Source organism: Stenella coeruleoalba, assembly GCF_951394435.1.
Source record: "Stenella coeruleoalba genome assembly, chromosome: 2".
Lineage (NCBI taxonomy): Eukaryota > Metazoa > Chordata > Mammalia > Artiodactyla > Delphinidae > Stenella > Stenella coeruleoalba.
Genome location: NC_137147.1, coordinates 152812418 through 152839211, shown reverse-complemented (window position 1 = coordinate 152839211; position 26794 = coordinate 152812418). Strand labels below are relative to the sequence as shown.

At 39.5% G+C, this 26794-nt stretch overlaps 2 protein-coding genes across 13 annotated transcripts in view; one reads left to right on the top strand and one right to left on the bottom strand.

The window, feature by feature from the left end:
- The window catches only part of WDR72 (WD repeat domain 72), a gene marked incomplete at its 5' end in the record, with an annotated part of 189676 nt that extends 182060 nt beyond the window's left edge, over positions 1–7616 (bottom strand). For both annotated transcript variants that reach the window (XM_079912516.1, XM_079912517.1), the window contains 2 exons: positions 1568–1674; positions 7464–7616. In XM_079912516.1, coding sequence (XP_079768642.1) covers positions 1568–1674; positions 7464–7616 — 260 coding nt within the window. The remainder of the gene's footprint in view (positions 1–1567; positions 1675–7463) is intronic.
- Positions 1–17569, top strand: part of LOC307181738 (uncharacterized protein) — an 817010-nt gene extending 799441 nt beyond the window's left edge. For all 11 annotated transcript variants that reach the window (XR_013827019.1, XM_079912525.1, XM_079912522.1 and 8 more), the window contains 4 exons: positions 1578–1689; positions 4868–4942; positions 16033–16149; positions 17484–17569. The gene's annotated coding sequence lies outside the window, so the exon portion shown is untranslated. The remainder of the gene's footprint in view (positions 1–1577; positions 1690–4867; positions 4943–16032; positions 16150–17483) is intronic.
- Positions 17570–26794: the final 9225 nt, after the last annotated feature.

Here is a 26794-nt window from a genome sequence, read left to right as displayed (position 1 = left end):
TGAAAAAAATGAAAAACTAAGTCAGGAAGCAAGTCATGATCAGCATGAATCTGACAACGTTGGAAGCAGAAATGCTAAGCCAACGGTCACTTCCTGGGACTTTTAAAAGCTAAAAAAAAAAAAAAAAAAAAAAATTGTTACTTAGGAAGTAATAGGTCAAGCCTAGTAATTTTAACAAGTTTCAGCAGATTGAATTAGGATTTGCTAAGTATGCAGTAGCTAAAGTGTAGGTACTGCCTAAGGAGAATCTCATAGATGCAAGGTGTCAGACCCCAAAGAAATAGACTTCTAGAAAATTCAAATCATCTTGGAAAAGGAAGACCAACCAGACTCCTTGGCCCTTTAACAATCATACTTACAGGACTTATACAGCTGAATTCATCTATCATCAAGAATATGTCCATTAACTCCTAGTTTCTTTTTTGGAGCTAGACCACTGTGGACAAAAACCTCAAGGTGGAACTCAGTTATACTTTTCAGATCTATTTCTCACTCAGCTATTAATTTTATCAACTGTGCCAGTAGTCTCAGAAAAACTAACCATCCCCCAAATTCTCTAGATTGGGAATAAATATCTCAGCCTATGTAGCAGGCTTCGAGGCAGCCCTAGTGTATGAAAGCTAAGCAGTTGTTTAAAAAGAATGTACTAGGACATTTCAGTTTAGCTTCATCCAAAGTTCAATCTCTCTAAGTATAACAATTATGGCTTTGCTATAAGCTATGAGAATAGGTATCTCTTTGATGTCTGTACCACTAGCCATTTTGTTAAACTATTCCATTTTTAAAAGTTGGACACTTGATTCCTCATTCTTCATTTGGGTCTCAGAATTCTAAGCCATATAATTTCTCCTTGGGTTAAAAACAAAAATGGAGGAGATTTTCTTGTTTCAACCAGCAACCCAATCCCTCATTCACAAACACGTGCTGAATGGATTCCGCATTCTTGAGTATACTTCGGCAAACATCTCATCAGCAGAGTAGTTCACAGTAGCTCTTCCATCAGTGGGGCTTTTTCCTACAGCTAAGTCCTGTTTCATTGGAACAAACCTCCTTCCATGAAACTACACCCAGATCACTATGTTCCTTCTCCTTCTCACTCCCACATCCCATTTACAAGTGAGTCCTCTCCTGTGTTTTAAAATGATATCAGACAAGTGTACAACATAAAGATCGTAACTGCTGAATTGTTTCACGAAACTATGAAGGCTTGCATGGATTTGCTTAATAGCTCAAAGTGAGTTACTACATGAAAAAAGACAAGCCCCCAGACTTTTCCATTTTCAGTTCTATAATAGGTGGCATTTGCCAACATCCTTTACACAATGAGGCAGCCACAAGGCCTGATACACGTTGGGATGTTTAAAGATTGGGAGTCATAGTACTGATTACTTTCCTTGGGACTGTCACACAAGTTATTCAACCATTCAAGATCTAACTTTTCCTATATGTAAAAGGAATATGTTAATCACTAAAGTTTCCTTCAGCCCTAGAATTCTGTATCCCATCAGAGTTTTTAAAAAGGGAGAAGGAACAGAAACAGGTGCACAGTTCCACATATCTTACCTACCCATTTTCAGCAGCACTAACTATGAAGGGCTGTTTAGAGAAGTCTCTCGCTCTCGCCAAACACGTCACTGAAGCTGAATGACCAAAAAGAAGTTCTTTGGCCGAAATCTGAAAATGATGAGGGTAAGTTTTTAAATAGCTGTAAACTTTTTAGTAGAAGAATATAACATGACATTATATAATTATTCATAATTCTAATTAGGAATGCTGTTATATTATGTTTTTGCTGTACATAAGTTTCAGGAAAACTGATATATGGCATATCAAAATCCCCAGGATAATAAACTTCTAGGTAAAGGAACTGTGTTATACACATTTTTTTTGGTTTTGGTTTTGCATCTGTCATGAAACCTAGATGATTGCTGGACCTGTTTTACAACATCTAGGTTTTGAATACAAATAAATCAGTGTTGACATTTATTACGCACAAAATGTGCCTCAAACAATAGTAGCATATTTATGTGCAGATTTCAGAATTCAGAAATGAGTTTACAAAATAATGCAGAGAAAATATTACCCTTTTTGTAACCATTATAACGCCTTATTTGAATTCCTGCCTCAGAAATAGTAAAAATTAACTTATCCACATTAGAAATAAAATTTTAACTAAGCCAACTTAGTTAAAATGCCATTGCAAAATGCCAACTTTTTCTCCTATGTGTGAATTTTAAAAATGACACCAAGGACTAATTCTTCCATTATCTCATGTGTGAAAGGAATCTGTTCCTCATAATCCAACCATAACAATAAGAACAAATTATTTCATAACATAATTGTTCTCTGCCTTCCTCTTATTTCTATATTAATCAGAATTATTTCTTTAAAAGATCTGTTATCAGAATAAATTTCTAGTGCTACATAGAGCATTTTGCAGTTGGTTCTAATCACTTACAATCCAAGTTCTCTACATTCCTCCTGGGAAAAACAGGTTCCATCTCAGAAAACAACATATTATCTTTCCCTATCATCACACTTGGGAAAGCGTAATTCTATGAATTTAACCCTTGTCCTATATATTACAGGCCAAATTAAGCAATGAATCAGGGCAAATCAAAGATACTCCTCCTCCAGAGAAAATCCACTATGGACAAAATGTCAGAAGAGAACACCATTGCCTTTCATATGAAGTCTTCATTCTGCTACTAAATCTTCACATGTAGTTGAATGAGCTGTGACAATTCACTATAACCTCCTCATTTTATCACACATTCTGCTGTGAAGAATAACAAAAACCTCTACAATCACGCCTAGTCGTTGCCATGATGAAATCCAGGAAAACTTTACTTCTATTCGTGGGCTCCACCTTTATGAAGCATTGGTCCCCCTAACTCCCACCATAGCACAAATAGAAAAGGGAAAAGAACACACAACTTGATGAGCATATACCATATTCCAGGCACTCATGCAACTATGAACAGGGTTTAATCCCCATTTCACAGTTGAGGAAATTAGGGCTTGAAGAATAGAAGTCATTTGCCCAACACTACAGAGTCGGTAAATAACAGACCTAGATTTTGACCAAGACCTTTATTCTTTTTCTCTACTCAACATTGCTGTTCTTCATTTTGTCACTGTTGTGTTTCCTTCTGAGTATAAAACAGGAAGAAAAATAGAACATACCGATACTATAAGAGAATATACCTGAGAGAATGTTCAGAGTTCACCTTTTGCTATGCTCACAGGTATGATGAATGCCAGCAATCAATACCAAAAGGCCCAAGTGACGAAGTTCCTAGCATGGGACTTGCAGAAGCTCCCCATTGGCAGACCTCACAAAGTTTTGGGGAAAGCACAGGGCTTTGGGAGTCAGACCCTGAGCCTGGAAGCAGAATGCTTAACCTAGATACGTGATGAGCAGCCCAGGACAGGGAGACATTTATTCTCCAGCTCCCCTGCACCCCGCCATCCCACCACTCATGGACAGGGAAAGTCTGAGATGTGTACACAATCCCCTAATGAATGCTTGGATACTCCAAGATGTACAGACCTTAAATCAGCTTCTTTCCCTCCCTATTCCTATTCTCTAATCCTCTCTATTTCTTATACAGAAACATGATACTCTCATTCTAGCAGTCCTACCCATCACCCAAACCCCAAATCTGGAAGGTATCTTTGGCTGTTCCTGCGCCTTTAGCTCACAACCAACTGGTTTCTGAGTTCTGTCCATACTCTCCTCTTAATATCATTCCAGGTTTCATCTCCTCTTCATTCCCATTGCCACTGATTTAGTTCATAGTCAAGAACTTTCCTGACTACATTACTGTAGAAGCCTTCTGCCCAAAGTCCCTGGTAGTATGGGACTTACCTCATCTCCTTCTCCCTTCAATGTGCCCTTAATACCAAGTGATATTCTAAATTACAAATATAATAAAATAGTATTATGTCATCTCCTCAAAATCCCTTAATATTACCACTGCTTTTAATTAGCACAAAGTGTTAGCGATTGCTAGTTAAAAAAAAAAAAAAATCTAATCTCCTCAGCATGTTAGATTCCACATTGAGTCTGCTCTGTCCTTTCCAGATGTGCCTATCACCTCTAATTTGCCCTTTATGTTCCAGGTCTGCTCAACTACTTTCACCAGTTCCCTGAAGGCAAAATAGTCCCGCCTTCCACACACACACTTATCATTCTGTCTGCAGTCTCCTCCCACCTGCTTTTCCTGTTCAAGTCTGATACATCCTTTAGAATTCAGCTCAGGTATCACCCTCAGAAAGTCTTTCCCTTGAAGAGCACACTTCTCACTGATTAGGATGGCTATTAAGAAAACAGCAACAGCAATAGAAAATAACAAGTGTTGGTGAAGATGTTGAGAAAATGGGAACACTTGCACACTGCTAGTGGGAATACAAAATGGTGCAGCCACTGTAGAAAACAGTTTAGCAGTTCCTCAAAAATGTTAAAATAGAACTACCATATAATCCATCAGTTCTACTTCTAAGTACAGCCCAAAAAAGTGAAAGCAGGGACTCAAACATATGTTTATACACCCAGGTTCATGGCAGCATCGTTCACAATGGTCAAAAGGTTCGGAAGCAATCCAAATGTCCGCTGAGGAATGGATAAACAAAATGTGGTATATAAATACAGTGGAATGTTATTGAGCCTTAAAAGGGAAGGATATTCCGACTTATTCTATAACATGTATGAGGACATTGTGTTTAGTGAAATAAGCCAGTTGCAAAAGGATAAATACTGTATGACTCTACTTATATAAGATACAAAGTAAGGTCAAATTCACAGAGACAGTGTGTATCCCACCACTTTACAGCTTCCTAATTACATGTCTGTCTCCTACACTAGACTCTGAGAAACCTGAAGGAGGAATCTACACCTGTGACAAAAAGCATCTGTGTACTTCGTCTAATGACTGCATAAGTGAGTGTCCTTAGGTTTGTTTTTCCACTTTATTTGGTGATGAGTGAGCGTTTAAGACCACAGACCGTGATTATTCTCTTACCTAAACCCTTTTGGAGAGGGGAAGAAGCTTTCCACATTTAGTACAAGGAAGAAAGAAAGAGCTCCCAGTTCATTTTACACCCCACCTCCCTGCAGTGTCCTTCTCCCCTTCCTACTGTCTTCCCCTGCTATGCCCATCGGCCCCAAGCTGCCCTACAGCCACTCAATCAACCACGTGGTCATAACCTCTCTTAAAATCTCTCTTGTCTTCAAGGCCTCTGTTCTTCTTCCTCTGGCTGAATTATTCCTTTATCTATATATTTTAAAACAAAAATCAAATTAAACTACTAAGCATTAAAATATCAGTGATGGAACACCCACTTGACTATCTTACAGATACCAAGAGGATTTGTTGAGAACTCAAAAATGCCCTGATTTTTGAAAAGCCTAGAATCTTCCCTGCTAATAGTTGACCCATTGTCATGTAGGGGCAAGATTCAAAGGAAAAATAAGAGAAGGTGTTCATTCTTTCTGGTCCTATGATTAGCCCTAGAAAATCTTAAGGAAAACTCTTATGTGGAAAATCTCACACCCATACTCATCAATATCTTACTTGTGTTACTAACTTTTTCACAATGTCCTCACAGTGAACTTCCAAAACATAAAACTAATCCAATCTCCTTCTTAAGTCTTCTCAATGATTCTTCTTGTTCCTTACACCCCTGCCAATCTGATTCCCATTCCCACCTCATATTTCTAACTGTGATTTCTCAATATCAGCAACTATTAGAATTTGGGGTGGAATAATTTCTTTGCTGTGAGGGGCTGTCATGTGCACTATGGAATGTTTACAGCATCCCGGACCTCTGCCCACTAGATGCCAATAGCATCGCCCTTCCCATTGCTCTAACCCCAAGCAGAAGACTTGCTCCTAAGAAAAGCATGAAATAACTATTCCCACTGAAGATGAAGTACAGACTGACCCCCACAAAGAGCACCCTGTATTATAACATAACTGCACCGGCAGTTACTAGCCTATGTCCTTCCTCTACGACACTGCGACCAGTTGGGCAGCCAGTACCAGGTCTTCTCATTCACGTTTGAACTCAGGTTCCCACCGTACTGCCTAACTTATAAAATGCACCCAATAAATGCATGTTGAATAAATACCAGGAACATACGTAAAAAGATATAGATGCTAGGATTCCAAATTTCTTAAGCTTATAGCAACCTACATATTACAAGACAACTACTTCAGCCAGGAAACACTACACTCCAACATTAAAAAAAGTAGCAAGATAGTTTAAGCCATTTAGGATCTTAAGTTTTGACTGTAAGAGATAATAAAGGCAAGGGCCAATTTCAAAGCTCAGCTGTTGCAATAATACCCAGTCCTTCTTTTAGGAATGTTCATAAACATTGAGCTGAGCTGGTCTGCTTGCAGTTTTTGGCAGTCCTGTAGTGTAACTGCTCAGTGATGCCAGATGTTAATTAATTACACTATAAAACAGAATTACAATTAATTGTTAATTTAGGTTTTAAAGTGACAAACTTTAAAGGCTAAAAATAGTCTTTGATCTTTAAAAGGCTTCCTAATGAGGGCAGTATACTTTAAGTACATCATTAGTTTAAGTGTTCAACTTAGGTCTAGAGGCTCCTAGAGCTAAGCAAATATCTATTCCAATATGTTAAATGTTTATGAGTTGGGACAAGGACAATTAATTGCTAATCAATGGGCCAAATCCTAGGTGAGGTCAGGTTCTGAAATAGGAGGACGACAATAGTAAATTGGATTTAGAGCTTTTCGATGTGACCTGTAAAAATCACAGGCACGCAGAGACTAAAAGAATGGCAAGAAGGGGCTTTCCTGGTGGCGCAGTCGTTGGGAGTCCGCCTGCCGATGCAGGGGACGCGGGCTCGTGCCCTGGTCTGGGAAGATCGCACATGCTGCGGAGAGGCTGGGCCCGTGAACCCTGGCCGCTGAGCCTGCGCGTTCGGAGCCTGTGCTCCGCAACGGGAGAGGCCACAGCAGTGAGAGGCCCGCGTACCGCAAAAAAAAAAAGAATGGCAAGAAGGCCAAACTGGCAGAAACACCCAGATAATTAAAATATTACTCATTTAGTTAATAGTGGTTTTCAAGGGTGCCCTTTGTTTAGATTAATGAGCTATAACTTTTAGAATTATACTTACATGTGCGTAGTTCAGTTACTTAAACATGTAATTCAGGATAAAAAATAGTAAAACTCAGCATAGCTTAAAGGATGATAACACTTAACTGGTAGCTAAGATTGGTGCTATTCATAATATAATTTTCACATATGATCTTGATCCATCATCTAATACTTCATTTTTCCAAATTCAAAAGTAAAACCCATTTATTACTTTGGTAAGTACCTTTTTAACAACCATGCAAAACTTCCACTGTCATTGCAGGTATAAAAAGCACGCTGTGTTTACTTTATGAGCTCTATCTGCTTCAATAGTAATAGTTTTCACTAACCTTTAGTTCAGATGAGAGATTCCAGAGGCAGAGTTGACCCTCTTGACTTCCTGTCACAATCATTTGCTGGTCATCAGTGATCATGATGGCAGTGATGCTGTGAGGAGGTGCCTTCCTTCCCCAGAGTGCCACCGCCTGTAGGGAGGACCTCATGGTAAAGGAATCCTGGACACATAGAGATGGGAAGACGTGTACACAGTTATCATTTGTAAATTTTGAAAATTGATCATCTCATAAATGTTTATGATGACACAAACTTGAACAATGTGTTCTCCGAGAGCTGTGGAGAAAGGTGTGTCCCCGTCAAATAGAGAAGAATGTAGTCAGACATTGAAATTACCATGCCCATTGTTAATTAGTCAAAGAAGAATGATTTTTATTCCAATTCTTGATGATTGATGCTAACCAAGAGAAGGATAGGAATAGTCTACCCACCCCACACCCAGCTCTGACTATGGGTGACCTTACCCACACCAAAGTCCAGCTAGGCCTTTCAAGAAGAATAGAGTTATCTACACACTATAATTTGAAGACAACTTTGCAGACTCTCTTTCCCCAGAAATGTCACCTCATCTAAGTAACAAATATCTGAACTTTGCTATTAAAAATAAATATTTTTGTAAGCGTATTAAAATCCTTAATAGTCATAAGATTCCTGACACATCCAAATAAGAAAACAAAAAGCACAAAGGTCAAACCACAAGAAATCAGATCTCAACCAGAGTTCATCGTGAACAGTCCAGATTGCTAAATGTAGTAAAAACAGATCTGGTATTCAGAGACCTAGATATAGGGCTGCTTTACTACTTATTACCTTTATTTCCATATTATAACAGTTGTATGCAGTAAAATAAGGATACCATCACCTACATTGCCTACATCTCAGTATTCTTATGGGGAATAAATCCAGCGATGCAAATAAAAGCATGTAGGTATAATTATACATACTATGCTATCATTATACTACTCATAAACTATAATCTAGAATTTCAGGCAAGAAATGGCTTTGGGGATCATTAATCTGATCCCCCTCACTTACAAGAAAACTAACAATGAGAAATAGATAACTCTTGGGATCAGTTCTAATTCTGAGATTCTGAGAGACTAAGCGAGTACAGTGAGAATAAGTAACAGATTAAAAGGTTGCACATCTCAGAAGTCACGTTTTTCAGACTTTCTCTCTCTCTCTCTCTTTTTTTTTTTTTCGGCAGAAAAATTTTAAAATTAGCCCCAGAAACTTGGTGCTTTGCTATCAACAGGAGAGAGAGAGTAAATCCATGTTTTCTGAGACCCTGTACAATTCCCCAGAAATGTCTAATCAAAAATAAACCTCAGGGGCATCCCTCATGGCGCAGTGGTTAAGAACCCGCCTGCCAATGCAGGGGACATGGGTTCTAGCCCTGGTCCGGGAAGATCCCATATGCCCCAGAGCAACTAACCCCGTGCGCCACAACTACTGAAGCCCGCGCACCACAACTACTGAAGCCCGCGCACCTAGAGCCCATGCTCCGCAACGAGAGAAGCCACTGCAATGAGAAGCACGCAGGCTGCAACTAGAGAAAGCCCACGAGCAGCAACAAAGACCCAACACAGCCAAAAATAAAATGAATAAATTAAAATAAATAAACCTCAAAGGACAAAACAGTCTATTGTAGAATCTTTAAGCTAGAGGAAAAGTCTGTGATGTGGAGAAGAAAGGCATGCCTTTGACAGAAGTATACTGTCCCATTTCAAATAATTATATGTCTAGACAAGTTGTAAAATCTTTGAAAAAGGATTATAAACCTCTAACACAGCCCCCAATTTATAATTATATTCCAAATTTGAGTGCCTGAATGATATTTTGGAATGTCTAAAACAAAACTATGGATAGATGTTTGCAGGCCCTTAAATGATTTCTAAATCTGGCTTAATTGAAAACAATTTAAAATAAACAGTTCCATTGGAGGGAAAAAAATGGACATTAAAAAAGAAACATTTCCACAGACAGGGATAAAATTACAGACTATATTATAAAGGTCAAATAAATTTCCCTCATTTGGATCTAGTCACAGTACCAAGTCACAGTACTAAGTACAACATTTTAGATTCTGATATTGTATTTTGTTACTTATATAAGGAATATGATCAATATTTATTATATAATCAATATAGCTATCAAAATAATTATATAAACACACACATATACACACATACAAACTTTACTCTTAAGTGACTTTCAGATAATTTCTACACAAGTTTTTGACTGCAGCCTACCAAAATATCACAATGAATTCTTAGAATGAGATAAATGGCCTTCAAGAAGCTCACAGCCTGCAGGTAGAATACCTATGTAAATGAATTATTCAATTATGTAGCTGTATATATATATCCCCAATTTTTCTGAAGTGGCTTTATTACTATGTAACATCACAGTACAATGCTCTGGACATGTATAAGTGCTATACAGATAAGAGGTGTGACCTATAAGGGATAGCTGGTGTTCCATCAGCTTTCCCATCCTTTTGATTTTTGTCCCTTTCTTCAAAAATAGTCTCTCAGAACCCCCTTCATATACATATTTATTATTTTGTTATTTTTGAATAGTATAATGAAAAATAATTTTAAGAAAAATCATTATTTTAGATCTAGTAATTATTAAAGTAGGTATTATAAAGCTGGTTTTGATACAATTTAATTATATATAAAGACAAATTCAATTTATACCTAAGAATGAAAGACATAATATTAAATTTAGATGTGTTATTTTAATGTTATACATTTAAATATAGATTGAAATTTAGGTACATATCAAAAAAGACCAAAATTGCATTCGTGACATAATGCTTGGATTTCCTACCTTTTATGGTTAACAAAGTCAAATGTTCATTTTTATAATTTCCACATTTTGTTTTTCTGAATAAGAGAGAAGGTTTCAGACTGTTATTTGCAAATGGTATTTAGTCATTCAAAATACATGAAGTTTGTAGATATTTTTCCTTTCTAGAAAAAGCCATATTCAATAAGACCATTATGATTCCCCCCCCCCCCCCATTTTTTTTTTTTTTTTTCTGGTACGCGGGCCTCTCACTGTTGCGGCCTCTCCCGTTGCAGAGCACAGGCTCCAGACGCACAGGCTCAGCGGCCGCGGCTCATGGGCATAGCCGCTCCGCGGGATGTGGGATCTTCCCGGACCGGGACACGAACCCGCGTCCCCTGTATCAGCAGGCGGACTCTCAACCACTGAGCCACCAGGGAAGCCCTAGAATGAGGCAGTAAACTCTTATAGTGCTGATGAGGAATTGAAGGAAAGGTGATGTGATTTTCCTAGAAGAACTAGAGAGTCTTCTTGTTCTCTTAGAACTTATGTTCTGGGGAAAGTAACTCCTCCATTTCCCTTTTTTGTGTTCCACTCAGGTGGATAGAAATACAAAGTTTCTGATTCTAGGTTGATCATTAGGTTCTATCCAGCATACCACCATCTCCACTAATTTAATTCAAAATATATTTTATTGTGAAAAGAGGCAAGAAAATATAATAGAAGGAGTCATAAAAATCTTGGTCTTTTTCCTCCATTAATAGCTAGCAAATATTCCTTGATCCTCAGTTTTCTCAACTACAAAATGGGAAAAATAATTACCTTGCAGAACTGATGTGAAAAGAGGTGAGTCTCTACAGAAAATGCTTACCATAATTCTTTGTTCATAATTGTCATTCAGTAAATGTTTATTGAATGAATGAATGAGGAAATGAATCACTGTAATTTTACACTGTGGGCAGACAGTGTGACTGTCAGTTTCTAGCAATGCCTTTCTCAGTGTGAGATTTCCTTCCATTCTTTTAGAATACTGTCACTACAGTTTCTTTTCTCAAAACTCCTGTGAACTTATACTAGAACATTTGGCCATAAAAATGTACATGCTGGCTTCCCTGGTGGTGCAGTGGTTAAGAATCTGCCTGCCAATGCAGGAGACACGGGTTCTAGCCCTGGTCTGGGAAGATCGCACATGCCGTGGAGCAACTAAGTCCGTGCACCACAACTACTGTAGCCCGCGTGCCCTAGAGCCCGTGAGCCACAACTACTGAGCCCACGTGCCACAACTACTGAAGCCCGCGCACCTAGAGCCTGTGCTCTGCAACAAGAGAAGCCACCGCAATGAGAAGCCTGTGCACCACAGTAAAGAGTAGTCCCTGCTCGCCGCAACTAGAGAAATTCCACGCAACAAAGACTCAACACAGCCAAAAATTAATCAATTAATTAATTAATTGATTATTTTTTTTTAAATGTACATGCTATTATTACTTCTAAAATCTGTGATGATCTTTTAATCAACAACTTCAGGTAATATTAGGGTCCTCAGATTTAGCGAATAAAAATACAAGATGTCTAGTTAAATTTGAATTTCAGGTAAACAACAAATAATATTTTTAGTGTAAGTATGTCCTAGATAAGATTTGGGACATGCTTATAATTTTAAAAATTGACTTTTTTATGGGACATGCTTATAAAAATTATTTATTGTTTATCTGAAATCCAAACTGAACTGGGTATGCTATAGGCATCTTAGGGCCACTGGCGACCCTAAGTTGCAGCCAAAAGGGAGCCTTGAAGATCACTATCATCCCCCTCCCTCCTTCTACAGACAAGAGAATGAAAGCTCAGGAAAATTGTTTACTTGGCCAAAGTAACCCAAGTAGAGAGTGGCTGAGTAAGAACTGGAACCTGGTCTCTTAAGACTCCACCTAGAACTCTCCTCCTGCACACCATGACAAAGACAACCCAGGCTTCCCCACCAGAGAGTCTTAGTGACAGGCTAAGCAAAAGTCTTTATGTCGGTATTTCTTTAAAAATAAAAAAACAAAAATAAATAACAAAAAGCAAATAGTCAAGAAAAACAACAACAATAAAACCTCTTATCCATTCAGGCACCAGTGTGGCCTACATCGTCTCTAAAAGCTGTGCTAATGCTTCCTGGTCCTTTCTCCATAATTACGAGAAAGCACTAGAGAAGACAACACACCATTACAGCCCCCATCTTCCTTCTCACCTTCGTCTTCTTCCCTGTAACAAGTTGCTTTTATCTCTCTGACTTGTCTGATCTGAGGCTAGCAGAAAAATAAATATGAGGCAAATGGGGTTTTGTGGCTGGTGTCTACTGGACACTGGAATTGTTTACCTTGTCATAAATAGCTCTCTTCAGGGACATGCCCTGACACTGAGTCTGCCTCGCCAGCCTCAAACACAAAGACAAACGTCAAACCCCTTTACTGAGGACAATCAAAAAATAAAAAGGATATACTCCTCACTTACCGTCCATGAATTCTGACAATAACCTCCTGACCAAAGTAAACATCTGTGAGGAAAGTAAAAATAGTATAGCAGTTCATAATACAAGCTTTGGAATAAAACAGATCTGGGTTTGAATCTCATATCTGCCTCTTAACAGTTCTGTGGCCTCTGAATCCCATCTCTTAAGTGGAAAGGAATCCTACTTACTTTCTTCAAAACTCATACTTAGGAACTGTGAGAGACACAAATAAATTGCCTCATGATTCTCTCCTTCAAAGAAGATAACTTGGTCATCTTGAGCCCAGAGGAAGTTTCGTTACCCCGTTTTAAGTTTAGGTTAAAAAAGCTTGGGGTTTTAACATGCATCAAATTGTACTCTTGAAATAAGTGTAGCTTATTGTATGTAAACTATTCCTTAATGAAGCTGAAAAAAACAAATAGATTGGAAATTAGAATAAAGCAGTTTGTTGGATGTCAGCTAGCTAGTCAGTGGCAATAAATTGGGAGAGGACAAAGCGGGGCTTTATGAAGCAACAAGGAATAGATGTAAGCTGAAGAGAAACACACCTGGGTATCAGGGTAGGCCAGCATGAGAGCTACTTTAAAACCGGGAAATGAAGTAAGAAGCTTCAGGCATCCATGGGACCTAAGGGTTTGTGCTCATCTGGTCTCAGCAGAAGCCCTATCCCCCAAAACCTGTTTGTTTGCAGATGCTCCCAAAGCAAAAGGTCTTATTTAATCAACAGATTGTAATCAGATCATTCCTTAGAAAAGGTAAAAAATTGTTTCTATAAAGTCATAAGCTGCCCAAGGCATATCTGAATAACATATAAAAATCCACCTGGTTTACCCAGTGGAGCGTGACAATTTCAGAATTAACCCCTAACCAACATCAAAGCCAGGCTCCTCCAAAAATGTTATTATTGAGTGATTAACTGCTACTTAAGAAATGCTAGAAAGTAATGTGTTTTAGGTAGGGAATACCGTGGTAGGCAAAGTCAGTGGTAAAATAACCCAGAGATCAAGGGATGAATTAGACAGATATGCAAAATAATCTCTGAACTCCACACACGCGTGATCTGGAACAAGTATAAAACCAAACAGCCAAGAAATCACATCCCTATCACTACACGGATGAGGTTTCCATCACAGCTTACAACTCTGCCAGTCTTGTGAGTAAAAGATTACAAAGTATTACCTTCAAATTTCATCTCCTTGTTTATTTATTATTTTTATTTTTTATTTTTTGGCGGTACACAGGCCTCTCACTGTTGTGGCCTCTCCCGTTGCGGAGCACAGGCTCCGGACGCACAGGCTCAGCGGCCATGGCTCACGGGCCCAGCCGCTCCGCGGCATGTGGGATCTTCCTGGACCGGGGCACGAACCCATGTCCCCAGCATCGGCAGGCGGACCCTCAACCACTGCGCCACCGGGGAAGACCCATCTCCTTGTTTATTAAGCTGTAGAGCAACAGATTTAAAAGAGCCCCATTAATGCCAAGTGTGTTCCATTTACAGACAATGTCGAACAGATGAGCATTTGGCCAGAAAAAGAAACAGGAGAAAGTCAACTCATTTCTTTCTGGGTAGCTCCTTCACTTTTGAAAAAATTTTAGTTTTTATTGAAGTATAGTTGATTTACAATGTTGTGTTAGTTTCAGGTGTACAGCAAAGTGATTCAGTTATATATATATATATTCTTTTTCAGACTATTTTCCCATAAAGGTTATTATAAAATATTGAGTACGGTTCCCTGTGCTAGGTCCTTGTTTATCTATTTTATATATAGTAGTGTGTATATATTACTCCCAAATTCCTAATTTATCCCTCCCCCCAACCTTTCCCCTTTGGTAACCATAAATTTGTTTTCTATGTCTGTGAGTCTATTTCTGTTTTGTAAATAAGTTCATTTGTATCATTTTTTTTGATTCCACATATAAGTGATATCATATGATATTTGTCTTTCTCTGACTTACTTTATTTAGTATGTTCATCTCTAGGTCTATCCATGTTGCTGCAAATGGCATTATTTCATTCATTTTTATGGCTGAGTAGTATTCCATTGTGTACACATACTACATCTTCTTTATCCATTCCTCTGTCGATGGACATTTAGGTTGCTTCCATGTCCTGGCTATTGTAAATAGTGCTGCAATGAACTTTGGGGTGCATGCATCTTTTCGAATTATGGTTTTCTCTGGAAATAGAGCTCCTTCACTTTTATTTATATTTAGTCAATGAACAACTTCATGGAACTCAAATCCTCTTGTCTAAAACCTTAGTTTTAGGCTTTAAGAAGTGGATTTTTTTCTTTTTAATTATGCTACATTTAACTCTGAATATTTACAGTCCAAGTCATTTTTTTTTCTTAACCTAGAGATATTTAACATGAACAGAAAGTCTCACTGTTCTAGTAATCCACTCTTAAATAAATTCAATGAATAGTTAATGAGAACCAAATGTATTCTGGGTAGTGGGCTGAGCTGCAGAGAACACAAAGAACAGAAAAACACAATCCCTGACCTCAAAGTACATACGACAAAGTAATTTTATGATTAATTTTAACTAAGTATTCCCACTATTAGGCAATTGTTTTGACGTGTATGAACTCTGTAAACGTATTTCCAGTCTTGAGTCATATTTTTCTTTGCCATATCTAAATACAATCTGTAAAACAATTTGCCTATTTCTTTAAATTAACTCATTTTATTTTTATTTTAAGTATTCAATTAAAAATAAATTGTTATATAACTATTTCTTTAGAATTATCTTAATGATTAATAACCATATAAAATCATGGGACTTGACAGGCTGGTTAGATTTTTTTTCAAAATGTACACTAAAATAAATACTTGTCTATTAACATAAATGTTTGTTGTGTACTACCTAAAATCACACTGGGAAACATGTCTCTAATCCAGTCCCACAGTCAAATCTTTTCCTCTACCCCCTCATAAACCTCCCTGCAACCCAGGCAACTCCTTACACCCCAATACTCTTAGTTGATGACCCTTCCTTCCAATTAACCAAGAAAAACAAGCCACTTACACAAGAACTTCCTCTCATCACTTCAACATATCATATCTTTTCCTTATTTTTAGCTTATTTTTCTAAGATATGCATACTAATCTCCTATGATAACATTTTTATCATTACCCCAAATTTCATCTTCTGTCACCTCAGTTACTCCTTTTATTGACCTTTATTTCTTGTGTTTCAACTGGTCTCCCTTTTCTTTGGCTCCTTTACCTTTACTTACATGCATTTTGTTTAAAAATGTTTATTATCTATTTTGTGCTAGAGACTATGCAAGATTCTAAGAATGTAGATAAGAATCTCCGAACCTCAAGGAGCTCATGGGTTTCTAAGAAGACAAGCACATCCTGAGTCACCAACAATATGATGAGTGCCTTGTAAGGTAAATGCAAGAATGTTTGGGGAGAAAACACAACTGGAGCTTGAGATCAAAGATAGAAAGGATTTCCCCATGGAAGTTACTACCTAAACTCAGATCCCAAATATTATACACTTATCAATATTATATATGTGCTGGTTTTGTGACCCAAGAAAGTCCCTAGTTACTTTAAACTTTGTTTTCCTTATCCATAAAATGGTAATAATATTTACCTAACCTGGCTGTAATAAGACTAAGGAGATAGTATGTACCCAGTGGTGAAGCCCTAGAGTTAGTCAGCTTGGATTCCAATGTCAACGCTATTACTGTATGTTCCCGGGTGCGTTACTTTACAACTGTGTATTGGATTCCCATCAATAAAATGTAGATAAATAATAATATCTATCTAATAGATAGATATCTAATATCTAATAGGGTAGATGTGAAAGTTAAGTGGTCTAATCCATGGAAATCATTAGATAGTAAACATTCAATAAATGTTAGCCACTCTTATCAGAAAGCATTTTTAATCTCAAAATTTGTGTATAAATCCTGTTAAGTAAATAGTAGAACAATAAGTGTAATCCTTGTCATGTATAATCCTTCAGTTTATCACAATTTACAATAGATCCCAGCTATTCAGTGAATTAAGCAGGGGAGACTAAAATAAAATGTCAAAGGTACCAAATTGGCAAAGTAGAACAAAATCTACCATCTTTCCATGGGTTAGGAGTTAAACTGAACTCACCCCAAAATTCATATGTTGAAGTCCTAACTCCCAATACCTCAGAATATGACCTGATTTGGAAATAGGGTGATTGCAGGTGTAATTAATTAAGTGAAGATGAGGTCATACTGGGTTAGGGCTAATCCAGTATGACTGGCATCCTTATAAAACAGGGAAATTTGGAGAAAGATTCACACAAGGAGAGAGCCATGTGAAGTTGAAGGCAGAGATGGGGTGATATTTCTACAAGAGAAGGAATGCCAAAGATTGTCAGCAAACCACCAGAAGTTAGGAGAGAGGCATGGAACAGACTCTTCCTCACAGCCCACAGAAGGAACCAACCCTGCTGACACCTTGATTTCAGACTTCTAACCTCTGAAACCATAAGACAATACATTTCTACCATTTAAGCCACTCTGTTTGCGGTACTTTGTTATGGCAGCCCTAGCAAGCTAATATACCATCTGACAGATTTTGTTTCTTCCAAGTAAGAACATAAATCTTAATAATGCATATCTCAATTCTGGAGACAGATACTTAAACTTTACTCTGAATCACACAATTGGTCATATACCAAATTCTGTTCTCTACTTCTTTTGTGTAATAAATCTTCTTTCCATCCACATTATAGGTTCCCTGAGGAAAGAATATACTCATTTATTAACTCAACAGGTATTTATTAAATGCTCTACTAAATGAAAATGAAAAAACACAGGCTCCTGATCTCTAGGAATTCACAAGCTACAAGTCAAGCCATAGGTAGGTAATAACTGATGCAAAGTAGACTGTGATGAGTTTTCCTGAGGTACAAGAGCAAGGAGCACTTTGCTCCCATGGTTGTGGATGGTGCATCCATTATACCTAAGCATCTCTCTTAGAAAAATTCTGCGTTTTCCCATGGACCAGTTGTCTCCTTCCCTAACCTTGAATCTATTCCCCTTTTCCCATCTTTAGCACAGGCTGACATTGAAGTCAGTCCACTGCCATTATGATAATCCTTTCCTCGCAGAATAAACAGATAGAAGGCACTCCTACAGGCAGGAATATGAACCTACGTAGACACTCCTGTTTGGAGAAGGCTCCCTAATACCCAGGATTCCAGTGTTTACTGACTCTGCCTACAAAACACGGATGCTTCTGCCAAGGAAGTCTTTAAGACCACCCTCTGACATTCCAGGATCTGAGCAGAAATGTGGCCAAAACAGACTTACATCAAGAAGGCTTATGGGTGCAGAGTTCCATGGTGGTTTAGAGGGAGTGGTAGAGGAGGGACAGGACTTGAGGGTCATAATCCAAAGGAAACTTAGCCTTACTGGAATATTCAGTTCTCTAAAAAGATATTTTCTGGGACTTCCAGCCCATTTCAGCTGGAATTAATTCAGGACACAAGAGGTGAGCCATTTACAACCATTCTTCTCACCTCTGTGGATTTTCTGTCAGGAGCAGACAAATCCTACCTCTTTTTTTTATATTTCTCTTCCTCACCTCTTTTCATCATTTTCCTTGTCCTGGCTCCCCCTACTTTCCCTTATTCCAGATCATATCCCCACCTTGTGCCTTAATTATCCTTTCCAAGTCTTAAGACAAAGTATTTTCAATTCGTGTTCACTAAAAGACATTCTAGACATGGTGCTGTGCTGGGGGTTTTCCCATACATTATCTCATTTGGTCGACACACCACCATTAGTCTTATTACGAAAAGGAGGCTTGGTAAATAAATCTAAATCCCTTGAATAGAATTATATCCCAGATTCATCTGACTTCAAGGATCATCGCACTCCTCAAACAACTTGAGAGTGAGAGTACACAGTGATGACTCCACTACCTTGTTTACAGTCGTGCCAGTCCACTTACTCATTTAAAAACAAAAAAAATCAGAAACAACTTAGGTCCAGCCGCAGGGGTGATTAAGGTGCCACATCACTCTTTAATCTGTGGGTAAATGTATAAATAGATTCTCTCTACTTAATCTGCAAAACCTATTCATTACATCATTACACGTGTGAAAGTACCTGCATGGGCAAGAATGTTTTCCAAGCACCAGGACTTCATACAGAAACACCAACAAAAAGCCCACTGTAACACTGGCATCATGGAACAAGATTCCTAGTATAAAGTGATATTTCCACACAGCAGTGATTTCAAGGCAGTGTATGTCACAAGCGGTAGCTGAGGGAGACAGGGAAGGGCTTGGCTGGCTACAGGCCAATAGAAACCAGGCAAATGTAGCCCTTTCTAACATATCCTGGCTTCTGCTTATTCTAAAAAAAAATGTCCCTGGCAGGGGGGATCCCTCTTGTCACTTCTCTGTTGGGTTTCTACTGACTGAAGAAGTCCCTGTCCGGTGATATCAAGAAATTCTGTCCTTGGGGCATAAATAAATGCCCAGCTCCTATAGTTCATGGGAGTATGAGAGCCTGAGAGGCCTGGAATCGATCCAACCCATTTTAACTAGCAAGAAACTACCTAGTAATACCTTGTTTGTATTTCTTGGAGGAGGGACACAAGAAACACTTATTTCATTCCACACAATAATTCACCACAATCAGAGGGAGCACAGTAAGGGCAACACCATCTCCCAGCTGCTGATTACATCAAAGGCTTGCAGCACAAATTCAATTTTATGATGTTAATCTCGGCCTGCCACTCAGAAATTTTCTCTGAGGGATATGATTTTTCTCTGGATTTCATTTTAAGAATGATTTTCTTCGTCCACAATCAATAAAGATATGTTTTCATCAAAAGACTCTATCTTGGTAGAATTCAATTGGCTATTTCAATCCCTTTTGGTGACACAATATTAATTAAAATAGTTTATGTTGCACTTCAGCTGGAAAAAGAGGCAGTGAAAATAGCAGCTACTCAGAACACATGTTCTGTACACATCAACATGGAGGGCAGAAAATAATTTTCTCTTTCTCCAGGCAACAGACATTAGTTATTCAAGAGAGTTGCTCTGACTTAGTTTATCTCTGTGCTCTCACTGAAATTAATCAAAAAAGAAGCTCTTTCTTTTGTATATTTTGTTCAACAGGAAATTGAAATGCACATAAAGAAGATGCTTCAAATTCTCACCTCCCAGTGATTCAGGAGGAGCAAAAATAAGTGTCTGTGCCTCTGTGGCATATTGGGCTATTAAGAATCACAGTCACTGTTTCTCTTAACTAAAAAAAATTATGATGCTATTAAAAATTTTTTTATTTTCAATTTCTAAATAACGATTGCAGTTGAATACATTTTATTTCTCCAGAGGAAATACAGAATTAGTATAGAGTTTTTCACACTTAAAAAAAGAGGAGATGGGCTTCCCTGGTGGCGCAGTGGTTGAGAGTCCGCCTGCCGATGCAGGGGACACGAGTTCGTGACCCGGTCCGGGGAGATCCCACATGCCGCGGGGCGGCTAGGCCCGTGAGCCATGGCCGCTGAGCCTGCGCGTCTGGAGCCTGTGCTCTGCAACGGGAGAGGCCACAACAGTGAGAGGCCCACAAACCGCAAAAAAAAAAAAAAAAAAAAAAAAAAAAAGAGGAGAAAATTATGAAATGTGCTACAGAAAATGAATTCTGTTTTAACAGTGATTTTGAAAGTGGCAGTCAGTTCACTTAACAAATATTTATGAAGTACCTACTGTGTGCCTGACTCTGGTCACCATTTGAGGTTCATATAATCTCAACTGGAGGCTGGAAATCTGAATTTTAACCTGCTCTCCAAAGACATTCTTACTCACATTTGAGGTGAAGAACTTAATCTCATCATCCCCCATGTACCACACAATTAATGAAATATAAAAATCAATTGATAAAATTAAAGCAATATTCACTGAATGAGTGACCAAAAAGAATAACTCCCTCAAAAAGTTCTTACTCAGGGCCTGGTCTGCATGACCTAGTGAGAATGTCAATACCTGGCGGGCCTAATCTGGGCCTTCCACAGCAAACAGGCCTTGTCTGGCCCCTAACCTACTGTTTTTCTCTGCGATGACTAAAGCTTAAAGTAGTTAAATTCTTTTTCTATCTACTGCTGTCTGAACGAAACATGGAAAGAAATCTTCCATGTTCTGTAGGACTTTGCAAGAAAACCACCTGAGGTCTTTCCTTTTGAAATCCACTTGGAGAAAGGGCCTAAACAGGAAAACTCTAGGTATTCAGTCGTTGAGCAAATGTGTACATTGTTTACAAGAAGGGATAATTCAAGATGATTAAGTTAGAATGTCGAGGCAAAGTCTTCCAAATTTAAAATTTTAAGAGCTAACAATACCAGAGAAAAATCACAAGAGGGTAAAATCCTCTAACAAATTCCTCCCCAAATGTTCAATTTGCAATTTGGTACTCCAAAAGAGCTAACACATTATCCAGATCCCCTCCCCACAAATTTTTTTTCTAAGCCTCACTTCAGTTGCTCAGACCGAAAACAAGGACTAGAGCAGGAAGCAGGCCCTAAAATGGTCTGAGATCTTATCATGTAAACACAGGAATGTTAACCTTTGTCTATCAAAGAACTCTCAGTGCGGTGGAACTCCTTTTACAGAGCCTGGTCTGGCAATATAGGCTGAAAAACACAGCTGGAGTTGAAAGTAAGCCTTTAGTGGTTGGGAAATAGGGGTAATGGAGGTGAAAGTATAAATAGCTTCATACTTCATTCTAAACAACAAGAATAGTTACAACACCTCTTGGTCTGTTTTTTATAATATGCTTGAAATTGCTAAATCCCATCTATACTCAAGGCTGGATTCCTGTTGTATTTTCTCTCATCAAGAGACTAAGACGGGTGGAGGGAACCACACTGGTTGACTGTCACCTGTGTGTCAGACAGCCTTGTGTTTTCTAGGCAACGAAGTCTTCCAACAAAGTTGTGAGGTGGACATTCTAATGGGAGAGACTTGAAAATTAAATAAGCACCTAACAGTGTAAAATAATATACGACCCTCATTTTATGTTTGAGGAAACTAAAGCTCAGAGAAGCAATTTGCCAACATCCTGTAGCCAGGAAAGGATGAGACAAGCATAGGGATACTGTGTGATGATTTGCATTTGTCATACTCTCTCACCCTATACCTTTGAAGACACAGAAGTCTCCCTTGGCCCAGAAGGCTCTTCCTCATCATTTCTTCCTGGCAAACTCCTATAAAAATGGAACCTTCAAAACGGGAACTAAAATTTAACACCTTTAACTCCTTTGAGCCTCCCCTGGTTGATACACAGCACTCCTCTACTCCCAGCCTTCCCTTTTCTACCTTTACCAGAGCTCTGATCACTCTGATCCAATGCTTCCTGTTACCCGAACTATACTATGAATGCTTGGAGGGCAGGAAACTCTTCCTTTTTCCTTTGCATTTTGCTGGCAGGTAGTTTTACCTATAACAAGAAGTAAAAAAATGTTGAGGGGGAAGTCAAAAATTAATGTATTTGTTACAAGTGAATGTGATATGGCTTCAAGAGTTGCCTCTTTTTTTTTCTTCTCCCAGACAAATCAGCTTGAATGTAACTCTGTCTGCACAAGGAGCAAAAGGCAGACGTAGAAAAATGTCCTTGGCCATCAACATGCATTCTATTCCTATTGAAGCAGCCTAAAATTTTAACAGCTTTCTGGGCCCTTAAAACTCACCACTGACTCAGAGGAAACACACATTCAATTTACCATGAGATTGACTGGTTCAATTAATTACAACTCCCTCATCCTGTACTTGATTATTCTTTAAACATTCATATATAGGACTTTAATTTTTCCAGGTGAAATTTTGTCTTGTTAAAAGTAAAAAAGGAAGGAGGTCAGTGTTGGGAAAAGATTTTCTAACATTTATCAACTATCAAGTTGGAGACACTGCTATTTACATTATTTGCATCACTTCATTTGATCTTCATAATGACCCTAAGCATTATTGTTTTCTTTATTCTAAACATGAGGAAAATGAGGCTTGGAGAATATAAATAGCTTGCCCAAGATAAGAGGTAGAAAACCAAGACAGTTTCAGGAGTCTCCAAATCTCATGCCCTTAACCACTGCACTACCTTGCTTAGGTGGGGCAGGGGCATTGCCCAACATGTTCGGAAGCCCTTTGGAAATGAGAGCAAACTAGACGAGATATTGCTCTAGAGCAGTGATACCTAGCTCTAGAAATGAGGAGTTGCTTTTTATAGAAGACTTCAAAGAGACCCAAATGTCCTTTAAGACCAAACAGAAATTTCTTATTTTGAAGACAAAAATAACACACATAAGTTAAAGGACTTGCTGGTACCCCAGAGTTAATCTGGGGACTTGCAAGGACTTCAGAGATGGTCTGGTATGAGAACTTAGACATATTCTTTTAGTCTTTATCCCTACCTCATCTCCCTGCCTCCAACTCAGTCTAGAGCAGAATTTAATCTAAAAATGTTATGACTGGGGAAGAAATAACTATACATTCAGAGCAGAGCTCCAGAGAAATGTCTATAAAATGCATGGACAGAATTCTTAGCATTCTCAGAGACGCCTGCATACTGTAACACTATTAAATAACAGAAAAAAAGTGAACTGTCAAGCCACAAATAAATCTGAATGAAGCAATCTTGAAACTTTGAAATATTCCTAATACCATTATTTTCAAGGTTCCATAGAGTTATTAATAACTTATATATACTTCTATTCCAGTTGGCCTCTATAAACTAGAACCTTAGGTTTCTAAAACAGTCACTTCATTGGATAGAGACTGTTAATGCAAGATTTCACACACAGAGAGTCTTAACAGTTGATATTTTATTGATAAAATAATTATATTAATAATTTTAAAACATCTTCCCCCAAAGTAGTGAGAATATTGGAACTCAACAGAGTCCCAATTTTTGCGGTTTTTAAAAAATAATATTCACTTTACTAGATGGTAGCATGGACAGAGTTTCCCTTTCTCCTCCAGCCCTTTGCATTCTTTACAGAAAACACTGTTGGTGCATTTTAATATTGAAGGAGCTAAAGGAGGGCTAAGGAACAAGACCCAGTTAACCGCAAGTAATGCATGACAAAAGAGGCTGCTTTCTTCTCTCCTGGCCTTTAAATGGTGAGAATTCAGGAGAGTGGAGACTAACCCACTGTGTGTTGCGGGGCAGGAGAAGCGAGGGTGGGGGGTAGGAATGGGTATGAAAGAAACAAACAAAAATTTCTAAACCCCTTTCTTCAGGTAGAAAATTCCCAACATGTGACCTAGTCTCCAAAGGTGACCTTGAACTCTTTTAGCATTAAAACTGCGAGGGGGAGGAAGACAAAGTTAAGGTTGCTATACAGCAATGTTGTGTTTGCATCTTAGAAACAGTTTAGAAATGAACACAGAAATGCTGTAATCGATGAGGAAGGCGGAATAAGGAAGCACCCGTCCGCAAGGGAGTATTACTAGCACTTCATCTTTGCCAGATTTTCGTCAATACAGACATCACCCCCTTGATCTTCCTGTCCCTCGTCCAGCTTTTCAAGTGACAAAAGTGTTGTGTCCGTAACCTTTATTGCTGGCTCAGCGGCAGGTGCACAACAAGGAAAGTTTTCACCAGATCTCCTGACGCGACAGGTCTCAAGCTGTCACACCCTCGCCAGCCGGCGGCCACCGGATCATTTCCCCAGCTACCGGACTCAACTTAATGAATTCAACTGACTCCAGTCCCAGAGAAGTCCGATTTCCGAGACCCAAGAAACTCTCTCAGTAGTGAATGGCGGGTCTCTAAAAGTATCTGGGAGACTACAGGCAGGAATGCTAAGGCCCTTACCTACCCTCCGCCACCCACCACCCCCCCCCCATAGTCGAAAGGACCAATTTGATAGGTGCATGTCTTCGGTCACTACTGATGCGACATCTGGACGAGAGAGTAGAAGAGAGAATTTTCCACGTGCAAGAACTTGGAGCAAAAGAGATTATAGCAACTGCTACACGCGCTCACCTTCCTTCCCCGCCCCTCAGTATCCAAATCCCCGGCCTGAAGGCGGGAAGCCGAGGGCTGCACGAGCCTAAGGCCGTCAGAGACCCACCACCCGGGACAGACGAACCCGAGCCGAGCCGGGGGTAGGCCGCCTTACCCGAGACTGGGTGCCCCAAAGCAGCAGCGGCCCAGCAGCCTGGCAGCTGGGCAGCAAGACAGCGGGACGGCCTTTTGGGGCCGGCCACGCCCCGACACCACGCCCCCGCCCCGACACCACGCCCCCACCCCGACACCACGCCCTCCCAACCGCGGACGCCACGCCCGGCGCCCCACCCTCACTCCGGCCCGTGCTCCGATTCTCGCCTGCAGTCACGCGGTTCCCTCCTGCTCTCACTGGCGGTAGTGGCTGGAACAGGCCGGTCCTCGGGCGTGGAAATGCTCTGTCCTTCCAGGGCTGAAGAGAGTTGGAGTTTAGGTGAGGAAAATCAAGGTAGGCCAGGTGTCAAGGACCCTCACCCCGACACTGAAAGGGACTGGGAGCCTCAGGACCTTTGATAAAGGAAGGGAGGAAGTTCACCTCCATCCGCATCCTCCCAGCAGGGGAGAGTGAGAGTTCAGGGAGCGAGAAAGGGTGGAGAATTCACCACTGAAGCCAACGTCCTGACCTGCTCTGAGTGTGCCATGTATCACAACTGACCGGGTAGCTTAGAAAAATGGGAGGGACAATTTGCTCTTCTCAGGTTTCTCAGTTATTTTGTTTAATCCTCCACACCCTGTGGGCAACTTAGTCCTGAATTCTAAGACTCCTGGAAGCAGGTGGGGACAGATTTTTTTTTTTAAACATCTTTATTGGAGTATAATTGCTTTACAATTGCTTTACCATGGTGTTAGTTTCTGCTTTATAACAAAGTGAATCAGCTATACATACACATATATCCCCATATCCCCTCCCTCTTGCGTCTCCCTCCCACCCTCCCTATCCCACCCCTCTAGGTGGTCAAAAAGCTGATCTCCCCGTGCTATGCAGCTGTTTCCCACTAGCTATCTTTTTCACATTTGGTAGTATATGTAAGTCCATGCCACTCTCTCACTTTGGGGGACAGATTTTTAACCACTCCCTTTTCACTGATACCTATCTGGCTTCCCAAATACTAAGGATAGTTGGCCAGGCCCAAGTCAGCACAAGTTCTAGGTCTCCTCTGAGGTCAAACTTCACATACCTTGGATCTTCCTGTGTGAAATCCCTCCGAGGAGGACACTCCTCTCATCTTCATCCTCTGAGCTGGGTTAGTTCCTATTCTTGGTTCATCTGAAACCTCACTTACCCCATGCATGTTAGGTGTTCCTGCTGTTCACTCCCAAGATGTGTCATTTCCTCTGTCATAACACTTGTCATGACTTACTGCAATTACTTGTTGCATGGCCTCCCCTGCTTGACTGTAAGGTCTGTGAAGACAGGGACACCAAGCATGTAGTAGATATTGATAAATAATAAATATTGTTGACCAATGACATGCATCTAACAGTCACCTGTTAAGGTGACCACAGGCCCCAGTTCTTTAATGAACTTCCCTCACCTATTCTCAACTTCTGAGTCTTCAGGATTTTATTTCAAAGTTGACATTCCCACCCCCATTGCCATTGCCAAGTATTCATCCGACCTCTTGAGCAGAGCCTTCTCCTTCAGTCTTCATAAAGATGCAGGTATTGAAAGAGCCCTAGACTTGGTTCCTCTTGTTTGAGCTCTGCCACAACTAGCTCAGGCATGTTAAAGGCCCTCAACCATTCTGGGTCTCAGATCAGAGCCTCTGATACTTTTAGGGCACATGAAAATGGGAGGGAAAGGAAAAATTTTTTTAAAAAGAATTTTAGGTTGAAAAAAGTGTTAATAATATATAATATTAATTTAATGGTCTTTATTGCCAGTGCAGTTGACAGTGTTGAACTTTCCAAGCCCTATAATGGTGGAAAACAGTAAGAGTTGAAGAAATCTTCCCACTCCTTCATGTTCCAGAAATAGGAACTAGTTTATTGCAAGGAATCATCCTTCCCCAAATGACTTAAATAA